Genomic DNA, 24615 nt, shown 5'->3' on the forward strand with positions numbered 1-24615 from the left:
GTTTTAAAGGTCATTCAGTGGTGTCTGCATGAGGGGCAAGGGGAAAAGCAGGGGCAACTCTTAGCATGCGGGTTGCTCTTGCTCATGCACAGATTCCAGAATCTTTGACATCCTGAGTGTCTCTTCTTCCTGCTGGTAAGAAAGAGGGTTGGAGGCCACCAGGAATATGAAGACAGCTTGGTCCTCCTCTTCACCTGAGCCCACTTCTTCCTTTTCTCCAAGGTTCTGATCAAAGCAACAGTCTTGGGCCCCTGCTGCTTTCAGAGGTGAACGGGTTAAGCTTGAGCTCAGCCTTCCTCTTCCTACTCACTTCTTCCTGTGGTGGCTTCCCATCACCCAAAAGGAAGCAATCCTATCTGCCACTGCTGAGCTCTCATGCTGTTCTTAAGTCCCCTAATGTCCTTTCCGAAAATTTTGGAACTTTTCACGAAATCATAGAAAATTTACCTTTTTTTTTTTTTTTTTTTTTTTTTTTTGCCTCCTGGAAGCCTAGGATGTTTTTAGAGAACTGATTTTTCACTTCTCCAGTAGAACATTTTCCAGCCATCAGAGCCATGCACATCAAGCTCTCTACCTGCTTCTTTCTGTGCCTCTGGCCATGCAGCTTCGGTGCCATCAGAAGATACTACCTGGGTGCAGTGGAACTCTCCTGGGACTATATGCGAAGTGAACTGCTCAGTGAGCTGCATGTGAACACGAGGTAAACCCAGGTTCTTGAGATGCTGGGCAGGATGGTGGGTGTGGGACTCTGGCTGGCGGAAGATACAGACATGGGTTACAGTGGCTGTGATACTACTGAAGCCCTAAAGAGCATTTCCAAGTCACTGCCAATCCTTTTCATAGATATAACCTATTTGTCACATGCTGCCACTCTGGAAACTGGAGAGTGGGATAGAGTGAGGGCAGAGAGGCAAGAAGCATAAGAGATGGAACAAAACTTCTATCAGGGAGAAGAGCAACAAGACCCATCAGTATTACCCAGTTTTGGTGTAAAGATAGTATTAACCATGAATTCAGAAGCTTTTCATCTTTTCTGGGTTCTGGCACATTTTGGAGAGTAGGATTAAGTAATCTTTCCAATATTATCTGTGGTCATTGATTTAGTCAGATTTTCTACCTATTCTTCGGTCGATGTTTATTTATATACATTTTCCTAGAAAGCAATCCATTATGCCTAGATTTTATAGTGTATTGGAATCAAGTCACATAGTAGTCATGTGATATTGTTAACCTCTTTTGTGTCTGTAGTTATATCTCTGTTCTTAGCTTGTGTATGTTCTCGTTACCTCTCTTACAAGTAATATTTTTAGGACGTTTCTGGATTTTATCGCTTTTGTCAGGAACTTGCGTCTTTTGGGTCCATCAATTTCCACTTTTACTTTCATCAGTTCATTTCTTCTTCCTTACTTCCTTTGGTTCATTTTGTTGATCTAACTGTTTGCTTATTGAGTTGAATGCTGAAAACATTTATTTACAATTTTGTTGTGTTTTCTTTAAATGTGTATTATAAAGTTTTAAGCCCAGTACATACTTGATGGTAATGTAAATATTATATATGGTCATGTAATACAAGTATTACAATCTTTTTTGTTCTGCTTGCTTTGCTACCTACATTTCTTCTACCTGAACCTTCTTCTTGATTATCCCCAATCGGGTAGCCCTAGTATGGTAATATAGATTCATGAACACACATGTTTGCACATATATGCAAATAAAGGTTTTCTTTGTCATTGTTTTACAAAAATAGGATACTATACATTTTTCTCACTCATTAACACCTAATGGAATCCTGTGCAAGTCAATTTAATGACTATGTAAAATTTCTTTCCCTTTCTGCTCCTGCCTTCAATCTTTTCCAGCATCAGGATCTTTTCCAATGAGTCAGTTTTTCGCATCAGATGGCTAAAGTATTGGAGTTTCAGCTTCAGCATCAGTCCTTCCAATGAATATTCAGGACTGATTTCCTTTAGGATGGACTGGTTGGATCTCCTTGCATTCCAAGGGACTCTCAAGAGTCTTCTCCAACACCACACCTCAAAAGCATCAATTCTTTGGTGCTCAGCCTTCTTTATAGTCCAACTCTCACATCCATACATAACTACTGGAAAAACCATAGCTTTGACTATTCAGACCTTTGTCAGCAAAGCAATATATCTGCTTTTTAATATGCTATCTAGTTTTGTCATAGCTTTTCTTCCAAGGAGCAAGTGTCTTTTAATTTTGTGGCTGCAGTCACCACCTGCAGGGATTTTGGAGCCCAAGAAAATAAAGTTCATCACTGTTTCCATTGTTTCCCCATTTATTTGCCATGAATGATGGGACAGGATGCCGTGATCTCCGTTTTTTGAATGTTGAGTTTTAAGCCAGCTTTTTTACTCCTCTTTCACTTTCATCAAGAGCCTCTTTTGTTCCTGTTCTCTTTCTGCCATAAGGGTGGTATCATCTGCATATCTGAGGTTATTGATATTTCTCATGGCAATCTTGATTCCAGCTTGTGCTTCATCCAGCCCAGCATTTCTCATGATGTACTCTGCATATAAGTTAAATAAGCAGGGTGACAGTATACAGCCTTGTTGTACTCCTCTGCCAATTTGGAACCAGTCTGTTGTTCCATGTCTGGTTCTAACTGTTGCTACTTGACCTGCATACAGGTTTTTCAGGAGGTAGGTAAGGTGGTTTGGTATTCCCATCTCTTTAAGAATTCTCCACTGTTTGCTGAGATCCACACAGTCAAAGGCTTTAGCATCATCAATGAAGCAGAAGTAGATGTTTTTCTTGAATTCTCTTGCTTTTTCTATGATCCAGCAGATGTTGGCTTTTTGATTTCTGATTCCTCTGCCTTTTCTAAATCCAGCTTGAACATCTGAACGTTCTTGGTTCACGTACTGTTGAAGCCTGGCTTGAGCATTTTGAGAATTTTGAGCATTACTATGCTAGCATGAGAAGGCAATGGCAACCCACTCCAGTACTCTTGCCTGGAAAATCCCATGGATGGAGGAGCCCAGTAGGCTGCAGTCCAAGAGGTCGCTAAGAGTTGGACACGACTGAGCAACTTCCCTTTCACTTTTCACTTTCATGCATTGGAGAAGGAAATGGCAACCCACTCCAGTGTTCTTGCCTGGAGAATCCCAGAGACGGGGGAGCCTGGTGGGCTGCCGTCTATGGGGTCACACAGAGTCGGACATGACTGAAGTGACTTAGCTTAGCAGCATGCTAGCATGTGGAATGAGTGCAATTGTGCAGTAGTTTGAACATCCTTTGGCACTGCCCTTCTTTGAGATTGGAATGAAAACTGACCTTTCCCAGTCCTGTCACCACTGCTGAGTTTTTATATTTGCTTGCATATTGAGTGCAGCACTTTCACAGCATCATCTTTTAGGATTTGAAATAGCTCAACTGGAATTCCATCCCCTCCACTAGCTTTGTTCGTAGCAGTTTGCAATAACATCTACTTATTATCTCACAGTTTCAGTGGGTCAGAAATCCAGGTGGGCTCAACTAGGAACTCGACTTGGGATCATACAAGGCCAAAATCAAGGTGTTTACAGGGCTATGGTCCTTACTGGAGGCTCCAGCTTGGGGGAGTGGGGGGAAACCCACTTCCAGGCTCAACTGGAATTTAGTTCCTTCTTTCAGTTTCCATGCAGTGCCCTCTATCTTCATGCTAACAAGTGTACATCAAGTCTCTTTCATGCTTCAGATCTAACTTCAATTTCCATGACATCTGTTAAAACTTCTGCTCTGTCTCCCTCTTCCACTTTTAAGAATCCTCATGGTTACATTGGACCCACCCAGACATTTCAAGATCCTCTCCCATCTCAAGACCAACTGATTAACAACCTTAATTCCATCTGTCAAGTTTCTTCTACCACATAACAGAACATATTCCTGAGCATAATGCCAAGGGGCAGAGGTCATGAGAGACATTTTCCCTACCACAGGTATAATTTACATATAGTGAAACACACAGATTCTTAAATGTGCAGTTTGAGAAGTTTTGACAAATCATACCAGTTACATAAACACCACCCCAATCAATCATCCTGCAACCTTTTAGTAAGTCTCTCTACCTTGACCTGGCACCAGGCAACAAGCTCCTTTCTGGAATTACAAATTTGCTTTTGACTTTACAAGACTTTTATATCAGTAAATTCATACAGTATGCACTCTTCAGTATCTGGATTTTTATCTTAAGCATTGTGATTTGGAAATTTGCTCAGGCTGTCACATGAAGTTGTTCTGTCCTTTTTAATGCTGACTGTCACATGAAGTTGTTCTGTCCTTTTTATTGCTGATTAGTGCTCTTTTGAGGGAATATATCACAATGTATACCTTTTCACTGCCACGTTAACCTTTGACTTGTTTCCAGGGGTTAATATAAATAAACCTGCTGTGAACATTCCTGTACAAGTGTTTGTGTGGCCATCCGCTTTCATTTATCTTAGCTGCATATTCGATGAGTGAGATCGCTGGATCATGTGAAAATGCACATTTAACTTTATAAGACACTATGAACAGATTTCTGGAATGATTATACCATTTTGTACTCTCATCAACAATGCATGAAAGTGCCAGTTGCAACACATACTGGGTATGTGATGTTGCTAGACAGAGGATGAGATGGTTGGATGGCATCACTGACTCATTGGACATGAGTTTGGGTAAACTCCAGGAGTTGGTGATGGACAGGGAGGCCTGGCATGCTGCAGTTCATGGGGTCGCAAAGAGTCAGACACAACTGAGTGACTGAACTGAACTGAAGTATTTTAGTATTTTAGTTATTTTAATGTATTTAAGTATTTTAGTTATTTTAATGACTGATATCTTACTGTATGTTTAATTTTACATTTCTCTGATACTAAAGATACTGAGCGTCTTTACATTTGTGATTGACCATTCCTGTATATTATTTAATAACACAATGATGCAAATATTTAGCCCATTTTTACATTGGGTTGTCTTATTATTGTTGAGTTTTGAGAATTCTTTATATATTCTGGATACAAGTACACTTGTTTTCAAAATTTTCTCACAGCACAAAGATTTTCATTTTGATGAATTCCAATTTATCTATTTTTTCCTGCTAGTTGCTTGTGTTCTTGGTATCATATCTAAAAAGCTATTACCAAATCCAAAGTCACAGAGATTTATACCAGTGCTTTCTTCTAAGAGTTTTATAGTTTGAGCTCTTATATTGAGTTATTTGAGTTAATTTTTGTGTATAGTTTAAGGAAGGGATCCAAGCCTGTGGTTGTGCAGTGTGACTGATCCTGAAGTAGAGGCCCAGACGATCAGTAGCCTGGTATCTAAATGAACCATTGGCCATTTATCTGTTAATATTGGACTATTTAAAAATTAGTGTTGAGATAATTGTACTTAATATGTTGTGCTTGTATTATAGCGTGCAGGTTGAGGTATAGTGAATCACAGTCTGTATAAAACTGAATGGAGAAAACGATTTATTTAGTATCTAGATTTCTTTTGTTTTATAGGTAGTCACATGTATTTACCAGGAAAAAGTTGATAGAATTTTATTTTGATGATACCATTTTATAGTCCAGATTATTTTGATACTGATTAACAGGATAAGCTGACTCTGAACATATCCTGACAACCTCTGCCAAGACTTGAAATAAACATCTGGGAAATTCAGTTTTATATTATCTATTCCTGCAGCTGCTCAACTTCTTCTAAGCAAAGGTCAGGGAATATAATAGGTTTTCCGATGGATTTTAGATAAAATGTGAAAGAACAGTTCACGTCAAGGACATTGTTGCGAAATATATTTGGCAAGATTTATATATCAAAGCCCAAGGGAAATACACAAACAAAACCCCACATAAGTTAGGAAAGAGTAAAACCTGTGAACCTAGGAACATTTTGTCACTTACTGTGCAGATTATGCTGAATCGGAGTTATAAATCACGTCCCAGTTGACTAGGGCCTAGGCCTTCTGTTTTCTCTGTTGCACAACCTTGTTCTTTTATCTAGCTTTTGATTTTTCCCTTTCCCCTCAGAGAGAGAAAAAAATTGTTTCTGTGTACTGGTGATCCTGTTCCTTCTCTGGTCTTCCAAGCTCTTGATCTAGTAAACACTTTTTATGTCTTAGATTTTCATTTTAGTCAGAAATATTAAAGTGAAAGCACTGTGCTAGTGTGTAGCAAAATACCTATCTCTGGACATAGATCTGAGTCTTGTTAGAAACCACTGGCAACTTCAGAGAAACTGGGTAAGGCAGACTCAGCAGAATCAAGGAGATGGACTAGGCAGAGGAGAAGGGAACAAACTAGGGAGGAGTTGATGACTGTGCCTCAAGGTTGCCAGGAGATGGGACAAATCAACTCAAGGTTCAATGACTAAAAGCCCTGTAGGTCTATGCCAAAGCTAGTGCCATGGAAATTTCCAGGGATGGATGAAATTAGAGCACATTGAAATATTAATTAGTGTCACAGATTGGGTTCCCTAGAAGCAGACTGTGAGATAGAGATTGTCCTGTAGGAACGTTATTTAGAGTTGTCTTGGGATCAATACCCGAGGAAGCAGGAGTGGGCAGAGGGAGAAACTGGGCCGCTGTGCAGGCCAGCCCTCCACGGAACTCTGGAGCTCAGATGACCCTTCTGAGTTGTCCCGGTTGGGCCAAGGCCACCAGGCCCCTGTATCTCCGTAATGATCAGCCATTCAGTTCAGTCACTCAGTCATGGCCAACTCTTTGCGACCCCATGAACCACAGCACACCAGGCCTCCCTGCCCGTCACCAACTCCTGGAGTTTACCCAAACTCATGTCCATTGAGTCAGTGATGCCATCCAACCATCTCATCTTCTGTTGTCCCCTTCTCCTCCTGCCCTCAATCTTTCCCAGCATCAGGGTCTTTTCAAATGAGTCAGCTCTTCGCATCAGGCAGCCAAAGTATTGGAGTTTCAGCTTCAACATCAGTCCTTCCAATGAACACCCAGGACTGATCTCCTTTAGGATGGACTGGTTGGATCTCCTTGCAGTCCAAGGAACTCTCAAGAGTCTTCTCCAATACCACAGTTCAAAAGCATCAGTTCTTTGGCGCTCAGCTTTCTTTATGGTCCAACTCTCACATCCATACATAACTACCGGAAAAACCACAGCCTTGACTAGATGGACCTTTGTTGACAAAGTAATGTCTCTGCTTTTTAATATACTGTCTACGTTGGTCATAACTTTCCTTCTAAGGAGTAAGTGTCTTTTAATTTCATGGTTGCAGTCACCATCTGCAGTGATTTTGGAGCCCAAAAAATAAAGTCAGCCACCGGTTCCACTGAACCCTGACTATCCTGGGAGGGGGTGTGGCCTGCTCTGAAGAGGGGCGAGGCCTGCTCCAGAAAGGGGTGCGGTCTGCTCTGGGGTGGGTGTGGCCTCCCTGGGAAGGGCCCGTGGGCTGCTTTGGAGAGGAGACGTCCAGGCCACTGTAGGCGGGGCATCGGCCTCTAGAAGAGACCTGAGCTCTAGGCGGGGGCGGGGGCGGGGGCGGGGGTGGGGGTGGGCCTCCAGCAGCACCCAGAGCCCAGGTGGCCGGGTTCGCGCACTTTCCGAGCCATTCTCCACCCCCGCAACCTCGTCTCCATCACGGCCCCCACCCACTCACCCTCCATGTCCTCACGTGTATCGGGGGCAACTGCTCCAGGTCCCAGGGGCCGCTGCACTGTGCCCCTCAGCTGTGGGGGCTGCCCAGGGGTGTGACCCAGTCCTGCCCGCCTCCCGGTGGGCGGTACCCACCTCCTCTTCGTGGCGGTTCCCCGTGGGCTCCTCTGGCGCGCCGCTCCTTGGGTAAGGTAGTCCTGGGTACCCAAGGGGCGCCCCTGGCTTCTCAGTCAGTGAGACCCCTGTGTTTAGCTGCAAGGACCTTCTGGAATCGCTGAGCCCAAACAGAGCTACAGGCGGGGACGGGCGGCACAGACTCCTCGGGGGAGTCATAGGGGAAAAGAGATTTGTTTGCTGTCATTCTTTGGTTCCTAAATCCCTGTGTTCTCATTGGGGCCCCAAAAGCATCTCTGAATCAATGCATATCCGGCACCTTGGAGGCTGACCCTCTAGCTTCGTGGAGCTTTAGGTAGAGAGGTCCTCCAATTCCTTTCTCTGTCTGGCAGTTTCTGGATGGGGTCAGATCAGATCAGATCAGATCAGTCGCTCAGTCGTGTCCGACTCTTTGTGACCCCATGAACTGCAGCATGCCAGGCCTCCCTGTCCATCACCAACTCCCGGAGTTCACTCAGACTCATGTCCATTGAGTCAGTGATGCCATCCAGCCATCTCATCCTCTGTCGTCCCCTTCTCTTGCCCCCAATCCCTCCCAGCATCTGGATGGGGTGGCATCCGATAAATCCAATGAATGCCATGGTCGTGGGCTCACTGCATCACCTCCTTTGCTGTACACTGGTCCCAATCTGTTAGGATGCCATATGGGATCCTGAATCAGTGAATCAAACCCTCGGTGAGTCCTCAGGTGCCAGTGCTAGCTGAGACCCAGCAGGCAGGAAAGCTAACATATCCCTGGAATACATGTCACTTCCCACCAGACTGAAGCACCAGCCCTGCTAGGATGGAAGGGATTTAAGGCAATCATTTTGCCACCAAATATTTGGCTAGTGTGCGTGATGGACCAACTGGGAACTCAGCAGTGGTTTCTCTTGCTGGTGGGTTGGATTTTTGGAGATGACACTAGTTAAATGAGCCTGCAGTTCAGTTCACTTCAGTTGTTCAGTAGTGTCCGACTCTTTGTGACACCAGGAACCGCAGCACGCCAGGCCTCCCTGTCCATCACCAACTCCTGGAGTTTACTCAAACTCATGTCCATTGAGTCGGTGATGACATCCAACCATCTCATCCTGTCATCCCCTTCTCCTCCTGCCTTCAATCTTCCCAGCATCAGTGTCTTTTCAAATGAGTCAGCTATTCAGTGTCTTTTCAAATGAGTCAGCTCTTCAGTGTCTTTTCAAATGAGTCAGCTCTTCGCATCAGGTGGCCAAAGTATTGGAGTTTCAGCTTCAACATCAGTCCTTCCAATGAATATTCAGTACTGATTTCCTTTAGGATGGACTGGTTGTATCTCCTTGCAGTCCAAGGGACTCTCAAAATTCTTCAACATCACAGTTCAAAAGCATCAATTCTTCGGTGCTCAGCTTTGTTTATAGTCCAACAATCACATCCATACATGACTACTGGAAAAACCATAGCTTTGACTAGATGGACCTTTATTGGCAAAGTAATGTCTCTGTTTTTTAATATGCTGTCTAACTTGGTCATAACTTTTCTTCCAAGGAGTAAGCTTATTTTTAATTCATGGCTGCAGCCTTAGTCAGTGGGAAACTTTGCTTTTGGGTCCATTCACTAATTCTCTCCATAGCCATTTAGCTTATATCTTGACAGCACAGAGATGACATGTGTCAAGGCTGGCTAATGGTAACAGTCAGTCATGTTGTCTATGTTATTCTTTTATGCTTCTTCCACAATAGATACTGTCTGAGGCATGAACATAGGACATGCAGGTCTTTTTATTTTGCACCCACTGACTAATATGCTTTGGCCCCAGACATTAGTGTCCCTCACTTTCCAGTCCTTTTCCTTCTAGGCTCCTGAACAGACAGTCAAGCTATCTGCTGCTGTCCATCAGTCTCAATATATTTGAACATTGGGCTGTTTCTCTTTCTGTTCAAAGTGAAGAAGCAACAACTTTAGCCAAACTGTGGCCCATTGGGGGATATTCCTTCTCCACTCTCTGTTAAGTCCAACCCTGAGTGGGGCTGTGATACAGCGTCAGTCCATTTTTGGCTTGCCCCTGGGTATCAAGCTGTGTGTGTGTGTGTGATCAGTCACTTCAGTCGTGTCTGACTCTACGACTCCATGGACTGTAGCCCACCAGGCTCCTCTGTCCGTGGGATTCTTCAGGTCAGAATCCTGGCGTGGGTTACCATTTCCTCTACCAGGGTATCTTCCCAACCCAGGGATCGAACCCAGATCTCCTGCTTTGCGGGCAGGTTCTTTACCACTGAGCTACCTGGGAAGCCCCACAGCAAGCTGACCCATCTAGAAATAAAGCTCAGAGTTTTTTCCCCCCTTAGCAACTGGTTTCCAGGGATCCCTGACATGGCTGTAAGTGTAACGTGAGGTACCAGCGACCGTGTAGCAGGACTAGATGAGATGGGCTGTTGAGGATCCGCTCATTCGCCCCAATCCATGCAGGTCTCCACTCCATGCTCCATGAATCAGCTGATTTTACTGGAAGGGCTTCCTTATCAGCATGCTGGCTTCAGGCCCTCAGCCAGCACAGAGTCATCTGTCCCGGCCTTGGGCTGGCCAAGCTGCTCGCTGGGCATGTGCTTTCTGGGGCGATCTGGAAAGCCTGGGATGGACTGAGATGCAAGGCTCTCTGGGATGGGAGGGAGGCGGGGAGTCACTTATCTTTTAATTCACTAGATCGCATTTGAAAAGGGCCAGAAGAATGGTCTCCTAGCTCCCCTGATGGCACCTCTCAATGACATCTTTATTCAAAGTTCAAGATGAGGTCTTCCTTCCTTCCTCCTCTTGGCCTCCTCAGTCAGCCTCCCTGAGAGAGGTCCGCGCACACTTGGGAAGAGTATTTGCAGTCAGTCTTGATGCTTGACCCCTGCAAGGCTGCAGAGGTCTTCCTCTGCGCCTCTGCATCACTTGGCCACTTTCTTTTGTGCTTCCGACCATCTTGACTTTACGTGGAGGAAGGTAAATGTTAAGTGCACGCTCCCATGTTCAGGTTCAGCCAAACCCTTCCATTTTCTGAAGAGACGTCTACCTCACTTCCTTGGCTGATCCTTCCTCCTCGGTCTTGACCCCATCTCGGGCTCATGGAGCATCCTTCCATGAGTGGCTGTCCCGTGTGTCTGTCTGGGTCTACCCCTTTTCTTGCCACTCTTCCCTGCCCTTCCATTCATGTTGTCATATGACTCAGCAATTCTAGTTCTGAGTATGGACTCAAAATAATTGAAGGCAGAGTCTTGAGCTGTTTGTACACCCATGTTCATAGTAGCATTATTCTCAATAAGTAAAACACGGAAGCAACCCAAATATCCATCGATGAATGAATACATAAAAAAAAAAACAACGTGATATATACATCAAATGGAATAGTATTGAGGCTTGAAAAAGAAGAGAATTATTACATCTACTGCAAAATAATTGAACACTGAAGAGTTTCTGCTCAGTGAAATCAACCGGTCACAAAAAGACAAATACTGTGTGATTTCACTTGCATGAGGTGCTTACAGTAGTGAACTCTATAGAGACAGAAAGTAGACTAATAGTTTCAGGACCTGGAGGAAGTGGGCACTGAGGAGTTAGACTTTCAGTTTTGCAAGGTAAAAAGAGTTATGCAGAAGGGTGGTTGGGATGGTTATTGTTATTTTAATAAAATTAATATACTTAGTACTAATGGGATGTATACTTAACAATGTTTAAGATAGTAAATACTATGTTTTGTATGTTTTACTGCAACAAAAAGTTGGAAAAAGTTTACAATCCCTGTAGGTCAGTGATTTTCCAATTTAGCAACTTTTACCATTTTAGATTGCATTTGCCTTTTCTACATCAGTATTCCCACTAAAACCCTTCTAAGAAAACAAACAAACAAAAAAATTTCTTATGAGAATAAATTATTCTCTGGTGCAGCTACTCCTTAAAGGAATGCTGAAATTTTTGTTTTAGCATAAGGTTGAGAAAGAAGTAAGTAATAAATGCGAGATGCCTTGTTATTTATTTCACTTCATAGTAATCCCAAGTATAGTGTGCCTATCACTCCAAGTATACCAATACCCACAATCAGAAGCTGCCGCTCTTTTTAGCAATTTATCTTTATTGTTGTCCTTTGTACCATTCTCAATCTCTTGTATATCCTGTTTTGCAAAAACCCCTGAGGGGCAATAAGACAAGAAACAACACCCACTCTACATTTATTTATATACCTTTAAAGCCTCTCTTTTTGCATATTTCTAGCATGTGTCCTGGGATGGTACAGTGGCATGCAGTACATGGTTTATAAGTGAATGAATATACATTTGCAGGGGGTGAGTGCTCAATTTTTTTGACTCTCCACATGAAAGCTTTCTGTCAAGGCAAGAGCTTTGTTTTCTCCGTATGAATCTTTATAACTCAAATGTCCATGCCTCTTGCCTACACTTCCTTGGCTTGTTGAAAGATTACCAATTGGTAAAAATATGATGACAGACAAGAATTAGGTGGTCAGAGCATAAACCAGGAAGAGAGCCTTCTATGGCATGTAGAAAACTGCAAAACTACTCCATGGGATACAAAAATTGGCACATGAAAATCAGTGAGTAGAAATAATCACCTACAACCATTTTGTATTTTCTGCCAGCTTGGCTGGGGCTTTCTATGCTACGATTCACCTTAGTCCTTTTGATTACTCAAACTAGACTGGGCCCGAGGACATGTAAACCTAACTTGTCAGATAGGGAGACAGGAAAAAGTTGGGTATCGGCCTTAACCTAAAAGACTTTTAATAATTGAGGCAAAGAATAACATTTGGGGAACATTAACATAATTATCTTTTGGGGGGGTGTTAGTTCTAAAAGGTCTTGTAGGTCTTCATAGAACTGTTCAACTTCAGCTTCTTCAGCGTTATTGGTTGGGACATAGACTTGGATTACTGTGATATTGAATGCTTTGCTTAGAAACGAACAGAGATCATTCTGTCGTTTTTGAGATTGCATCCAAGTACTGCATTTCAGACTGTTTTGTTGACCATGATGGCTACTCCATTTCTTCTAAGGGATTCCTGCCCGCAGTAGTAGATATAATGGCCATCTGAGTTAAATTCACCCATTCCAGTCCGTTTTAGTTCACTGATTCCTAGAATGTCAACATTCACTCTTGCCATCTCCTGTTTGACCACTTCCAATTTGCCTTGATTCATGGACCTAACATTCCAGCTTCCTATACAATATTGCTCTTTACAGCATCGGACCTTGCTTCTATCACCAGTCACATCCACAACTGGGTATTGTTTTTGCTTTGGCTCCATCCCTTCATTCTTTCTGGAGTTATTTCTCCACTGAACTCCAGTAGCATATTGGGCACCTACTGACCTGGGGAGTTCCTCTTTCAGTATCCTATCATTTTGCCTTTTCATACTGTTCATGGGGTTCTCAAGGCAAGAATACTGAAGTGGTTTGCCATTCCCTTCTCCAGTGGACCACATTCTGTCAGACCTCTCCACAATGACCTGCCCGTCTTGGGTGGCCCCACAGTGCATGGCTTAGTTTCATTGAGTTGAAGACTCTACACATGGACATCACCAGATGGGCAACACCGAAATCAGACTGATTATAGTCTTTGCAGCCAAACATGGAGAAGCTTTATACAGTCAGCAAAAACAAGACCAGGAGCTGACTGTGGCTCAGATCATGAACCCCTTATTGCCAAATTCAGACTTAAGTTGAAGAAAGTAGGGAAAACCACTAGACCATTGAGGTATGACCTAAATCAAATCCTTTATGATTATACAGTGGAAGTGAGAAATAGATTTAAGGAACTAGATCTGATAGATAGAGTGCCTGATGAACTATGGACGGAGGTTCATGACATTGTACAGGAGACCGGGATCAAGACCATCCCCATGGAAAAGAAATGCAAAAAAGCAAAATGGCTGTCTGGGGAGGCCTTACAAATAGCTGTGAAAAGAAGAGAAGTGAAACGCAAAGGAGAAAAGGAAAGATACAAGCATCTGAATGCAGAGTTCCAAAGAATAGCAAAAAGAGATAAGAAAGCCTTCCTCAGCGATCAGTGCAAAGAAATAGAGGAAAACAACAGAATGGGAAAGACTAGTGATCTCTTCAAGAAATTTAGAGATACCAAGGAAACATTTCATGCAAAGATGGGCTCGATAAAGGACAGAAATGGTATGGACCTAACAGAAGCAGAAGATATTAAGAAGAGGTGGCAAGAATACACAGAAGAACTGTACAAAACAGATCTTCACGACCCAGATAAACACGATGATGTGATCACTCACATAGAGCCAGACATCCTGGAATGTGAAGTCAAGTGGGCCTTAGAAAGCATCACTAAGAACAAAGCTAGTGGAGGTGATGGAATTCCAGTTGAGCTATTTCAAATCCTGAAAGATGATGCTGTGAAAGTCCTGCATTCAATATGTCAGCAAATTTGGAAAACTCAGCAGTGGCCACAGGACTAGAAAAGGTCAGTTTTCATTCCAACCCCAGAGAAAGGCAATGCCAAAGAATGCTCAAGCACAGTTGCACTCATCTCACATGCTAGTAAAGTAATGCTTAAAATTCTCCAAGCCAGGCTTCAGCAATACGTGAACCGTGAACTTCCAGATGTTCAAGCTGGTTTTAGAAAAGGCAGAGGAACCAGAGATCAAATTGCCAACATCCGCTGGATCATTGAAAAAGCAAGAGAGTTCCAGAAAAACATCTATTTCTGCTTTATTGACTATGCCAAAGCCTTTGACTGTGTGGATCACAATAAACTGGGGAAAATTCTGAAAGAAATGGGAATACCAGACCACCTGACAGGCCTCTTCAGAAACCTATATGCAGGTCAGAAAGCAACAGTTAGAACTGGACATGGAACAACAGACTGGTTCCAAATAGGAAAAGGAGTACATCAAGTCTGTATACTGTCACCCTGCTTATTTAACTTCTATGCAGAGTACATCATGAGAAATGCTGGGCTGGAAGAAGCACAATCTGGAATCAAGATTGCCAGGAGAAATATCAATAACCTCAGATATGCAGATGACACCACCCTTATGGCAGAAAGTGCAGAGGAACTAAAAAGCCTCTTGATGAAAGTGAAAGAGGAGAGTGAAAAAGTTGGTTTAAAGCTCAACATTCAGAAAACTAAGATCATGGCATCCCATCACTTCATGGGAAATAGATGGGGAAACAGTGGAAATAGTGTCAGACTTTATTTTGGGGGGCTCCAAAATCACTACAGATGGTGATTGCAGCCTTGAAATTAAAGAACACTTACTCCTTGGAAGGAAAGTTATGACCAACCTAGACAGCATATTGAAATGCAGAGACATTACTTTGCCAACCAAGGTCCGTCTAGTCAAGGCTGTGGTTTTTCCAGTGGTCATGTATGGATGTGAGAGTTGGACTGTGAAGAAAGCTGAGCGCTGAAGAATTGATGCTTTTGAACTGTGGTGTTGGAGAAGACTCTTGAGAGTCCCTTGGACTGCAAGGTGATCCAACCAGTCCATTCTAAAGGAGACCAGTCCTGGGTGTTCTTTGGAAGGAGTGATGCTAAAGCTGAAATTCCAGCACTTTGGCCACCTCATGCGAAGAGTTGACTCATTGGAAAAGACTCTGATGCTCGGAGGGATTGGGGGCAGGAGGAGAAGGGGATGACAAAGGATGAGATGGCTGGATGGCATCACCGACCTGATGGACGTGAGTTTGAGTGAACTCCGGGAGTTGGTGATGGACAGGGAGGCCTGGCGTGCTGCAATTCATGGGGTCGCAAAGAGTCGGACATGACTGAGTGACTGAATTGAACATAATTATGAAATGTCTGATTCAGTAGCTGATCCATGCGTAAATGGATGTGGGTGTGTGTGTGTGTGTGTGTGTGTGTGTGTGTGCATGCACGCGCATGCTCAGTAGTGTCCAACTCTGCGAACCCGTGTACTGTAGCTCACCAGGCTCCTCTGTCCATGGAATTTTCCAGACAAGAATACCGGAGAGGGTTGCCATTTCCTTCTCCAAGAGATCTTCCCAACCCAGAAATCGAACTCATGTCTCTTGTGTCTCCTGCATTGGTAGGTGAATTCTTTACCACTGAACCACCTTGGATAATTGGCGGTATCTGGTAATTTTAGGTATATACTGACAAAATTGAATTCAAGGTACTTAGATGAAAGTTGTAGTATTTTTTAGAGATAAAATTGAAGGATGTTATAGTTATTGTTTTGGCAAAGGTTTTTTTGGCTTGTAGTGTATGAGTATTGATTTTATGCTTTTTCTTATTGTATGGCACTTAATGTGTCAGATGACTTTTGAAAACAGTGTTTTGATTTGATGGTGGTGGTGGTTTCGTTGCTAAGTCATGTCCGACTCTTGTGACCCCATGGACTGTAGCCCTCCAGGCTCCACTGTCCGTGGGATTTTCCAGGGAAGATTACTCGAGTGGATTGCCATTTCCTTCTCCAGGGGATCTTCCTGACCCAGGAATTGAACCCGGGTCTCCTGCATTGCAGGCAGATTCTTTACCAACTAAGCTATGAGGAAAGATTTGCTCTTTGATTTGACAGATGTTACGAATTGTCTGGGCTTCACTGGTAGCACAGCTGGTAAAGAATCTGCCAGTAGTGCAGGAGACCCAGTTCGATTCCTGAGTCAGGAAGATCCACTGGAGGAGGGATAGACTACCCTCTCTAGAATTCTTGGGCTTCCCTGTTTGCTCATCTGGTTAAGAATCTGCCTGTAGTGTGGGAGACCTGGGTTCGATCCCTGGGTTGGGAAGGTCCCCTGGAGAAGGGAACAGCTACCCACTCCAGTATTCTGGCCTGGAGAATTCCAGCGACAGCCTGTCCTGGTCTGTCCAGGCGTCTATAACAAAATACCATAGACTAGGTGGCTTATAAACAATAGACATTTATTTCTTACAGTCTGGAAGCCAGACATCCAAGATCAGAGTGCCAACTGATTTGGTGTCTGGTGACAGCCCTCTTGCTGGTTCAGAGATGCCATTTTTGGTTGTAACTTACATGGTTACAAGAGGTGAGATATCTCTCTTGGGGGTCCTTTATAAGGGCACTAATCCCATTCATGAGGGTTCTGCACAGAAACATTCAGTCTGTAGCAGGGATCCAGATACCATTTCCAGTCTGCCTTATTTATGGTAGAGGAGAGTGGGATGGAAGCATGACCTCCAGCTATTTTTCCAAGCAGGTTCAGAGAAGGGTCAACCAAAATGAATGACTTTTTCTCTTCACACAGGTTTCCTCCCAGAGTGCCCAAACCTTTTCCATTCAACACCTCAGTCATGTACAGAAAGACTGTGTTTGTAGAGTTCACGGATCAACTTTTCAACATCGCCAAGCCCAGGCCACCATGGATGGGTAATGTAAACAAGATTGACTCTTGTGAAACTGGGTGTCTTATTTCCTTGCAAGGATTACCCAGCCTTGGACTGCAGTTTTTTAAGAGGGCAGCTGCCAAAGAAAATATTTTCTTGGTCAGCCTTCCCTTATTACCACCTCTTGGGGAAATACACTGACCAAATGGTCTCAGTCTTCTGGATCTCCTGGATCTCCTCCTGTGTTTAGATGTTCAAGTGCCCTTTATCTTGGACCTGGGTTCATTTTCTTTTTTCTCCCTGCTTTCAATTCCTAGTTGGTCTTATCCATGCTCATGGCTTTAAAAGATCATATATGCCAGTAACCCCCGAGTTTATATCTTCAGTTCAGACTGCTTGTTTGATACCTCCACTTAGATGTCAAATAAGCATGTGAAAGTGAAAGTTGCTCAGTCGTGCCCGACTCTTGGTGACCCCCATGGACTATACAGTCCATGGGATTCACCAGGCCAGAATACTGAAGTGGGTAGCCTTTCCCTTCTCCAGGGGAATCTTCCCAACCCAGGGATCGAACCCAGGTCTCCCACATTGCAGGCAGGTTCTTTACCAGCTAAGCCACCAGGGAAGCCCAAATAAGCATGTAACAAGGTGTTAAGATTTCCTGTCTTAGAATTATTTCTGAGAATTATAGCTGACAAGTAGTCCCAAATTCTAAAGAAAGATAACAGCCCACCTATTCAAGACTTGTTCAGATAGTGCTCCAAATTGGTTCAGCAACCTTTAGGCCATCATATACCTTCAAGTTTTATAAAAGAAGGCTAGGAACTTATGAAAAACTTTAGGTTTGAGGATTTCCTGTGAAAGCATTTTTGGTATTTTGTATATATCCCCACGGAGAGGAAGGATCTCCCCTCCCCACCATGTCAAGCTGCAGTGAGGGAGGCTTTAGCAGAAACGTTTAGAAAACTTGAGAGAATTTTTGGCACTTGGAGGATACTGATTCGTGCCTCATTTTTATCTGGAAAAAACTTTCAAGGCCAAAGTCTCGCAGAGTTTCCCCTGATGGCATCAGAAGGAGAGTGGGATATGGCAGAAGCTAACTGCACCACCACTGTTAGGTGTGAGACCAGGAAGATTATTGGACAAAACTTGCCTCAAGAAGACCCTGCCTGAGAGGACTTTTTGCCAGGGCTAGGTGATCCCATCAGAGAAGATCTGCGTGATTGCACTCTCAGAAGCACAAAATGAGAGGAGAGATAAAGTGAAAACTGGACAGGGCATATCACAGGCCAGGGGGAAATGGAGTAGGATGTCACCATACTGAGAGGGAGAGAGTTCTCTAAGAACTCATATAAGTTCTCTAAGAAAGAAAGATGTAGAAATTTGGCCTATGCCACATGCAGGGGGTACCAAAGCCACATTATCGCTGAATGACCAAGAAAAAATCTTATAATTATGCCTTTTTTCCACTCCTGTCCTAAGCTCCAACCTTAGAAAGTCCAGAGGCAGTAAGGTGATTGGGGAGGGAAGGTGAGAAAGCAGTGAACCTGCTAACCAAATATCTTTTTCTCCCCATTACTGATTTCTGAGTCTATTTCAGAGCTGAACTGGAGGAGGGGGGAATCCCTGAATTGCAGGGAACATCAAAAGTTTGCTATGAGGCCAGACTGGATTTCTTAGTACCTACGATAATACTGTTAGTATGTGAAGGTTACTTGGGGGAAAATTGGGATTGCTCAAAATGCGAGAAAGGGAAATTCTACATACAATTAAAAACTATGAAAAAGAAACCTGTTTCATATTTTCATCCCACTAAATCCAGTCCATTCAGTAAAGCCATTTGTAGGCCTCGTGCTGCGGTTCATGGGGTCACAAAGAGTCGGACACGACTGAATGACTGAACTGAACTATACTTTGTATAGACTTCCCTGGTGGCTCAGACAGTAAAGCGTCTGCTACAATGCGGAAGACCTGGGTTCAATCCCTGGGTTGGGAAGATCTCCTGGAGAAGGAAATGGCAACCCACTCCAGTATTCTTGCCTGGAAAATCCCATGGACAGAGGAGCTTGGTAGGCTACAGTCCATGGGGTTGTAAAGAGTTGGACACGACTGAGGGACTTCACTTTCACTTTCACTTATATCTAGTATGACTGTCTGTAAGTCATCAATTTCCTCCAAATTTTCTGTGCCATGGCCTGATGACCACTCAGTTGCACAAATCAAAATCACAGGAGTCATGCCTGGTTCCCATGTCTTTCATGCTTCCCTCCCGCCCCATCTTCAACATGCAACTCATGAGCAAGTCTTGTTGACTTGCTGACCTAAAATAGACTATCAGATGTCTCTCCAGAAAAGATGGGTTTCTTGAGGATCAGCAGAGGATGGCAGTTTGGTGTCTGAAACCACAGCAAGTTGCAAACAAGTCCTCGAATAACAAGAAGAGAAGAGCACAGTTAGCAGAGGGGTAAAGGAACTTGGAAGGGCTCAGGAAAACAGAGTCCACGGCTGCTCATTGATTGAGTCCTTGCCAACAATGATGAGGAATTTTTTCCTCCTTGGGCTCTGCTATTGTTACAGGGCATGAGAGTTCCCCTTCTGGTCTCGAATTCTATTTAACTGATGTTTCTTTTTATTAATATTTTTATTAATATTATAAATATTCATTCAAAATATTATTATTTTGTATGTCTTCCTCAAAAACAAGTCTCCAATCAATTTCTTCTTCTAAATTCCTGTAACCTCCATAGTCTTACATGTTATATTCCCTGCCTGCCTCTATAACCTTCTTTTCTGCTATCTTCTATCTTATTCACTTTGCTTCAGCCACAGGTTACTTTGCTATCTTTAAAGTATCTTCTGGTTGCTGCCTCATCATTTTCTAGTACGCCACCATGGTTTACAGCATTTATAACAACCTAAAGTTTTCCTGTTTATTTACATATTTAATAGTTTCACTCATGGCTCAGTTGGTAAAGAATCTGCCTGCAATGCAGGAGACCCCGGTTCAATTCCTGGGTTGGGAAGATCCCATGGAGGAGGGCTAGGCTACCCACTCCAGTGTTCTTGGGCTTCCCTGGTGGCTCAGCTGGGAAAGAATCTGCCTGCAATGCGGGAGACCTGGGTTTGATCCCTGGATTGGGAATATCCCCTGGAGAAGGGAAAGGCTACCCACTCCAGTATTCTGGCCTGGAGAATTCCATGGATACAGTCCATGGGGTCACAAAGAGTTGGACATGACTGAGCGACATTCAATTTTACTAATGTCTCTCTAATTTGATCTCTATGACCTATCTTCTTAATTACTTCTTGTCTAGTGCCTAGGATGGTTTATAGAATATAGTAGGAACCCAATTATTAGTTGAATGAATCAATGCATTGAATGCATTGCCGGAAATCTGTCCTCAGGACAACCGTAAGGCTGGGCTGGTTATAGAAGTTAATGTATTCATTTGGCTACTACTTTTTATCAGTAATCTGAAGGACTTGCTTCTCTTCTGTGACTTTGACCATCATTTTTGTGATAACATATTTTTTTGGAGTGCTACCTTCCAAATGTGGCTTCCCTGATGGCTCAATGGTAAAGAATCAGCCTGCCAATGTAGCAGATGTGGGTTCCATCCCTGGCTCAGGAAGATCCCCTGGAGAAGGAAATGGCAACCCACTCCAGTATTCTTACCTGGGAAATCCTATGGACAGAGGAGCCTGGAGGGCTATAGTCCATGGGGTTGCAAAAGAGTCGGACATGACTTACCAACTAAACATCCTTCCAAATGACATTGCAGGTCTGCTGGGTCCAACTATCCAGGCTGAGGTTTATGACACCGTGGTCATTACATTTAAGAATATGGCTTCTCATCCTGTTAGTCTTCATGCTATTGGCGTATCCTACTGGAAATCTTCTGAAGGTGAGTCAAATGCCCTCCTATGGTTCAGTCATACTATGGACAGAAGAGTATTGAGTATAAGGTTATACAGCTAATGAAGGGTGGAGTCAGGATTCAAACCTAGGCCCATTGCATGAAGTCAAGAACATTGTTATTTTGGTCTTATCCCAAAGCTTGTCTCTGTCCTTTGTTATCCCTTGGGGAAATAGGCCACAGATCCTAAAATCCCACTTTATCTGCCTTCTTATGCCGAGAAAACTTCCTAGGGAAGATCAAGGCCATTGGTGTAGCAATGAAACCGAATTCTCCTTCTCCTTCCTTAGATTCAGATTTTTCAGACATTTCCTTTCTCTCCCCTTCTCCCAGTTGCTAAAATAGGGATGTCACCATGTGGTTAGGGCCAACTAGCTGAAGCACAAGCTGACTTCATTATAAGAAAGAAAAAAAAAAAAAAACCTGTTTGGCCACAATCCCCACAGTGCAAGAAGGAATGAAAGGGAATATCACAGTGGACCCTGATATTGCCCAGATGGACTATGACATATACAGATCAAGAAGATTCAAGCAAATCATCAGTACATTATTGGAGCACATGTCCTGTACTGTATGGTCTGACTATGCTTCGATGTTGACTAAGTTCTCATGCAAAAATGAAGAGTACTACCTTTCTCGGTTGTACTCCTGAGGTCAGGGCAGACGTGGACTGAGGGAAGGTGAAAGATAGGAGCAGGCATGGATATAGAGGAAAAGGCATCCCAGGTTCTGCCCGATGCCTAACAGGCTATTTCCATGAGGCTTATCTATTTGAAGGTGTCCAGAACTAATCTAGGCGCATTTTAGAGAGATCAGGGTTCCCCCAATTCTGCACCTAGGAGCTCAGTATAGAGATGACTGTTTTGTACCCTAAGCCTTGTGAGTTCTAGGAAAATAGTCTATCTAATCTCTCATACATACAACAGTCCAGGAACAACACAGTGAGTCAGTGGCCTCATGCCCATGTGATTTATAGTCCTATCACAAGCCTGTGTGTTTATATGTTATCATCCACAAATTCTTGGCCTCCTTAGATTAGCCTAGGGGCCCCAGCATGTAAGGTAAATCCATGATGATGTTAAGTATAACTTTGCATGCTTATTGACCTTTCTGATATCCTTTAATAAACTATCTGATCAACTGTTTAAGTGCTTTTCCTGTTACAAAGACAATGATTTGTGTATCTTTTTCTGATTGATTTGTAGAGTTAGTTTATATATTCTGAATACAAATCCTCTGACAGATAGAAATATTTACATATCTTCTTCCAGTCTGTAGCTTGAATTTTCACTCTTTTGATAATTTTTTTGGTACAGTTCTTAAAGTTAGTGAAGCATGAAAGTTCAAACATTAATGAAACACACAAAAAAGGTATCACATATTTTCCTTGTATGTTAGACTTTGGGTCCTGTTTAAGACATTTGCCTACCCCCAAGTCATGAAGGATTTCTTCCATGCTTTCCTCTAGAAGTTCTATTATTTTGCCTTTCATGCCAAAGCCTATAACCCATCACAAATGAATTTTTGTGTATGGTTTTCCGATAGCATTTTAAAACAGTTTTATTGAGGTTTAAATTACATACCATGAAATTCAGTCATTTAAAGTAGTTTGATGACTTTGGCTCAATTCAGACAGTCATGGGGCCACAGTCATGGGGCCACCAACACCAACCGTGTCAAGAAGTTCTGGTCTTGCTGTTCAAGCCCCATTCCCACCCCCAGCCCCAGGCAACCACTGAGCTGCTTTGTAAGCCTGTCATGTTAATCTCCCAAACCAAAACTCTGGGAAATTGTATTTCAGTTCAGCAAATGGCCATCCCTTCCTCCAGAGCAGGAGGAGTACATTTCCCTACCATATTAGTATTGGACATGACCACGTGACTTTTTCTAGCTAATAGAATCTAAAAGCATAAGATGTATGTCAGGACAGCTAATTCCCATGGAATGTCTGTCAAAGGAGCCAGAAGGAGAGTTAAAAGCAGATCCAGGGAAATTTCAAGTTTGGTCTTGAGCTGAAAAGGGAAACCCGGTGCTAGAGAAATTCTTTTAAATTATTTTCTGGACAAGTAGGGTTCTAACACCACCCTAGGCTGTAAGTAAGGCCACACAATGAGGCTATGAAAGACAGCATGGGGACAGACAAGTTAACAGGTGCCGACCCAAAGCTGCTGAGCCAAGATCAGGAGAAGGAAAAAGCAACTGAAAGCACGAGAGAGTGCAGTGCAGTAGCCTCTGAAGCACAGCATTTGGCCTGTGGCTGAGTACTCATGCCCAGGGGTCACTGAGCTGGGGTGTCTGAGCAGGTCAGGCTCTGGGGCCCTTGACCATGCCTGGGGCAAGGCTGATACAGCTGCGGGGGGGGGGGGGTGAATAGAGGGCTTTCCAGAACATTCTCTAATGTTCCCAACAGTGTTGTTCGGAATATAACAGAAGATGGCAATTGCACAAAACGCATTCTTCTCAGAGTATTTGCAGGTGGCTGGTATAGAAGCTCAAGTAAGACTCTGAAGACAGAGGTTTCCCAAAGGAAACATACCTGAGTAGACATGGCAACTTTCAAGGCTATGCACAATGCTTTTGCCCAGGCACCACTTCACTTGGTCTGGACAAATCACCTTTGTCTATACCGAAGGACAGACCTTGTTGTGAGCAACCTGAGTCGAATCCAAGATCTCAGGTTCCAGCTGTCAACATTCTCCTATTTTGCCAGCCGTCACTCTTTCCCTCCCCACTCCAAGAATTCTTCATTCTCCTTGGGATCCACAGGTTCCTGGCCTCCTTGATTTCTATTCTACTCTCTTGGCTAAACTGCTACCCTGGTGAAATCTGTTCTCCATCTCTTCTACTAGCAACCAAGCAAATGGCTATAGTTGAAATAAACCTTGCACCTCGCCTTAAGTGGTGCCTTACCACTGCCCAGATATCCTCCCAATCCACTCACTGTCCTCATCAAGACAGATGCAATTTTCACACACTCTTGACCTCTCATTAACCCCTCATCCCTCTCCCAACTATACTATTAGGTGAAAGGGGATTCTTTTGCTAATGAAATATTTCAAACAAACAAAAAAAGGTACAGGAAATAATAGAGCCAACAAACATGTACCCATTAGCTCACTTTGAAAGTGACAGTCATTCAGTCATGTCCTACCCTTTGCAACCCCATGGACGATAATGTCCATGGAATTCTCCAGACCAGAATACTGGAGTGGGTAGCCTTTCAGTTCTCCAGGGGAATCTTCCCAACCCAGGGATCGAACCCAGGTCTCCCACATTGCAGGTGGATCCTTTACCAGCTGAGCTACCAGGGAAGCCCGAGAATACTGGAGTGGGCAGCCTACCCCTTCTCCAGCGATCTTCCCGACTCAGGAATCAAACCAGGGTCTCCTGCATTGCAGGCGGATTCTTTACCCACTGAGTTTTGAGGGAAGCCCTAGCTCACTTTGGGAAATCTTTTTTGAAAACTTTTTCTTTTGTATGGCAGTATAACTGATTAACAAACAATGCTGCAATAGTTTCAGGTGGACAGAGAAGGAACTCAGCCATACAGATACATGTATCCATGCTCCTCCAAACTGCCCTCCCATCCAGACTGCACTTTGGCAAATCTTAACATTTTGCTGTCTTTGCCTACT

General features: G+C 43.5%; 1 protein-coding gene across 2 annotated transcripts in view; it reads left to right on the plus strand.

Moving 5' to 3' along the window:
• Positions 1 to 470: 470 nt before the first annotated feature.
• The window catches only part of F8 (coagulation factor VIII), a 143012-nt gene continuing 118867 nt past the window's right edge, over positions 471 to 24615 (plus strand). Inside the window, exons 1-3 of one of the 2 annotated variants that reach the window (XM_055563762.1) lie at positions 471 to 700; positions 16985 to 17106; positions 20846 to 20968. In XM_055563762.1, coding sequence (XP_055419737.1) covers positions 555 to 700; positions 16985 to 17106; positions 20846 to 20968 — 391 coding nt within the window. In that variant the 5' untranslated portion in view covers positions 471 to 554. The remainder of the gene's footprint in view (positions 701 to 16984; positions 17107 to 20845; positions 20969 to 24615) is intronic. The other variant, XM_055563763.1, reaches the window with a different exon arrangement.

Source organism: Bubalus kerabau, chromosome X, assembly GCF_029407905.1.
Source record: "Bubalus kerabau isolate K-KA32 ecotype Philippines breed swamp buffalo chromosome X, PCC_UOA_SB_1v2, whole genome shotgun sequence".
In the NCBI taxonomy this organism is placed as follows: Eukaryota; Metazoa; Chordata; class Mammalia; order Artiodactyla; family Bovidae; genus Bubalus; species Bubalus kerabau.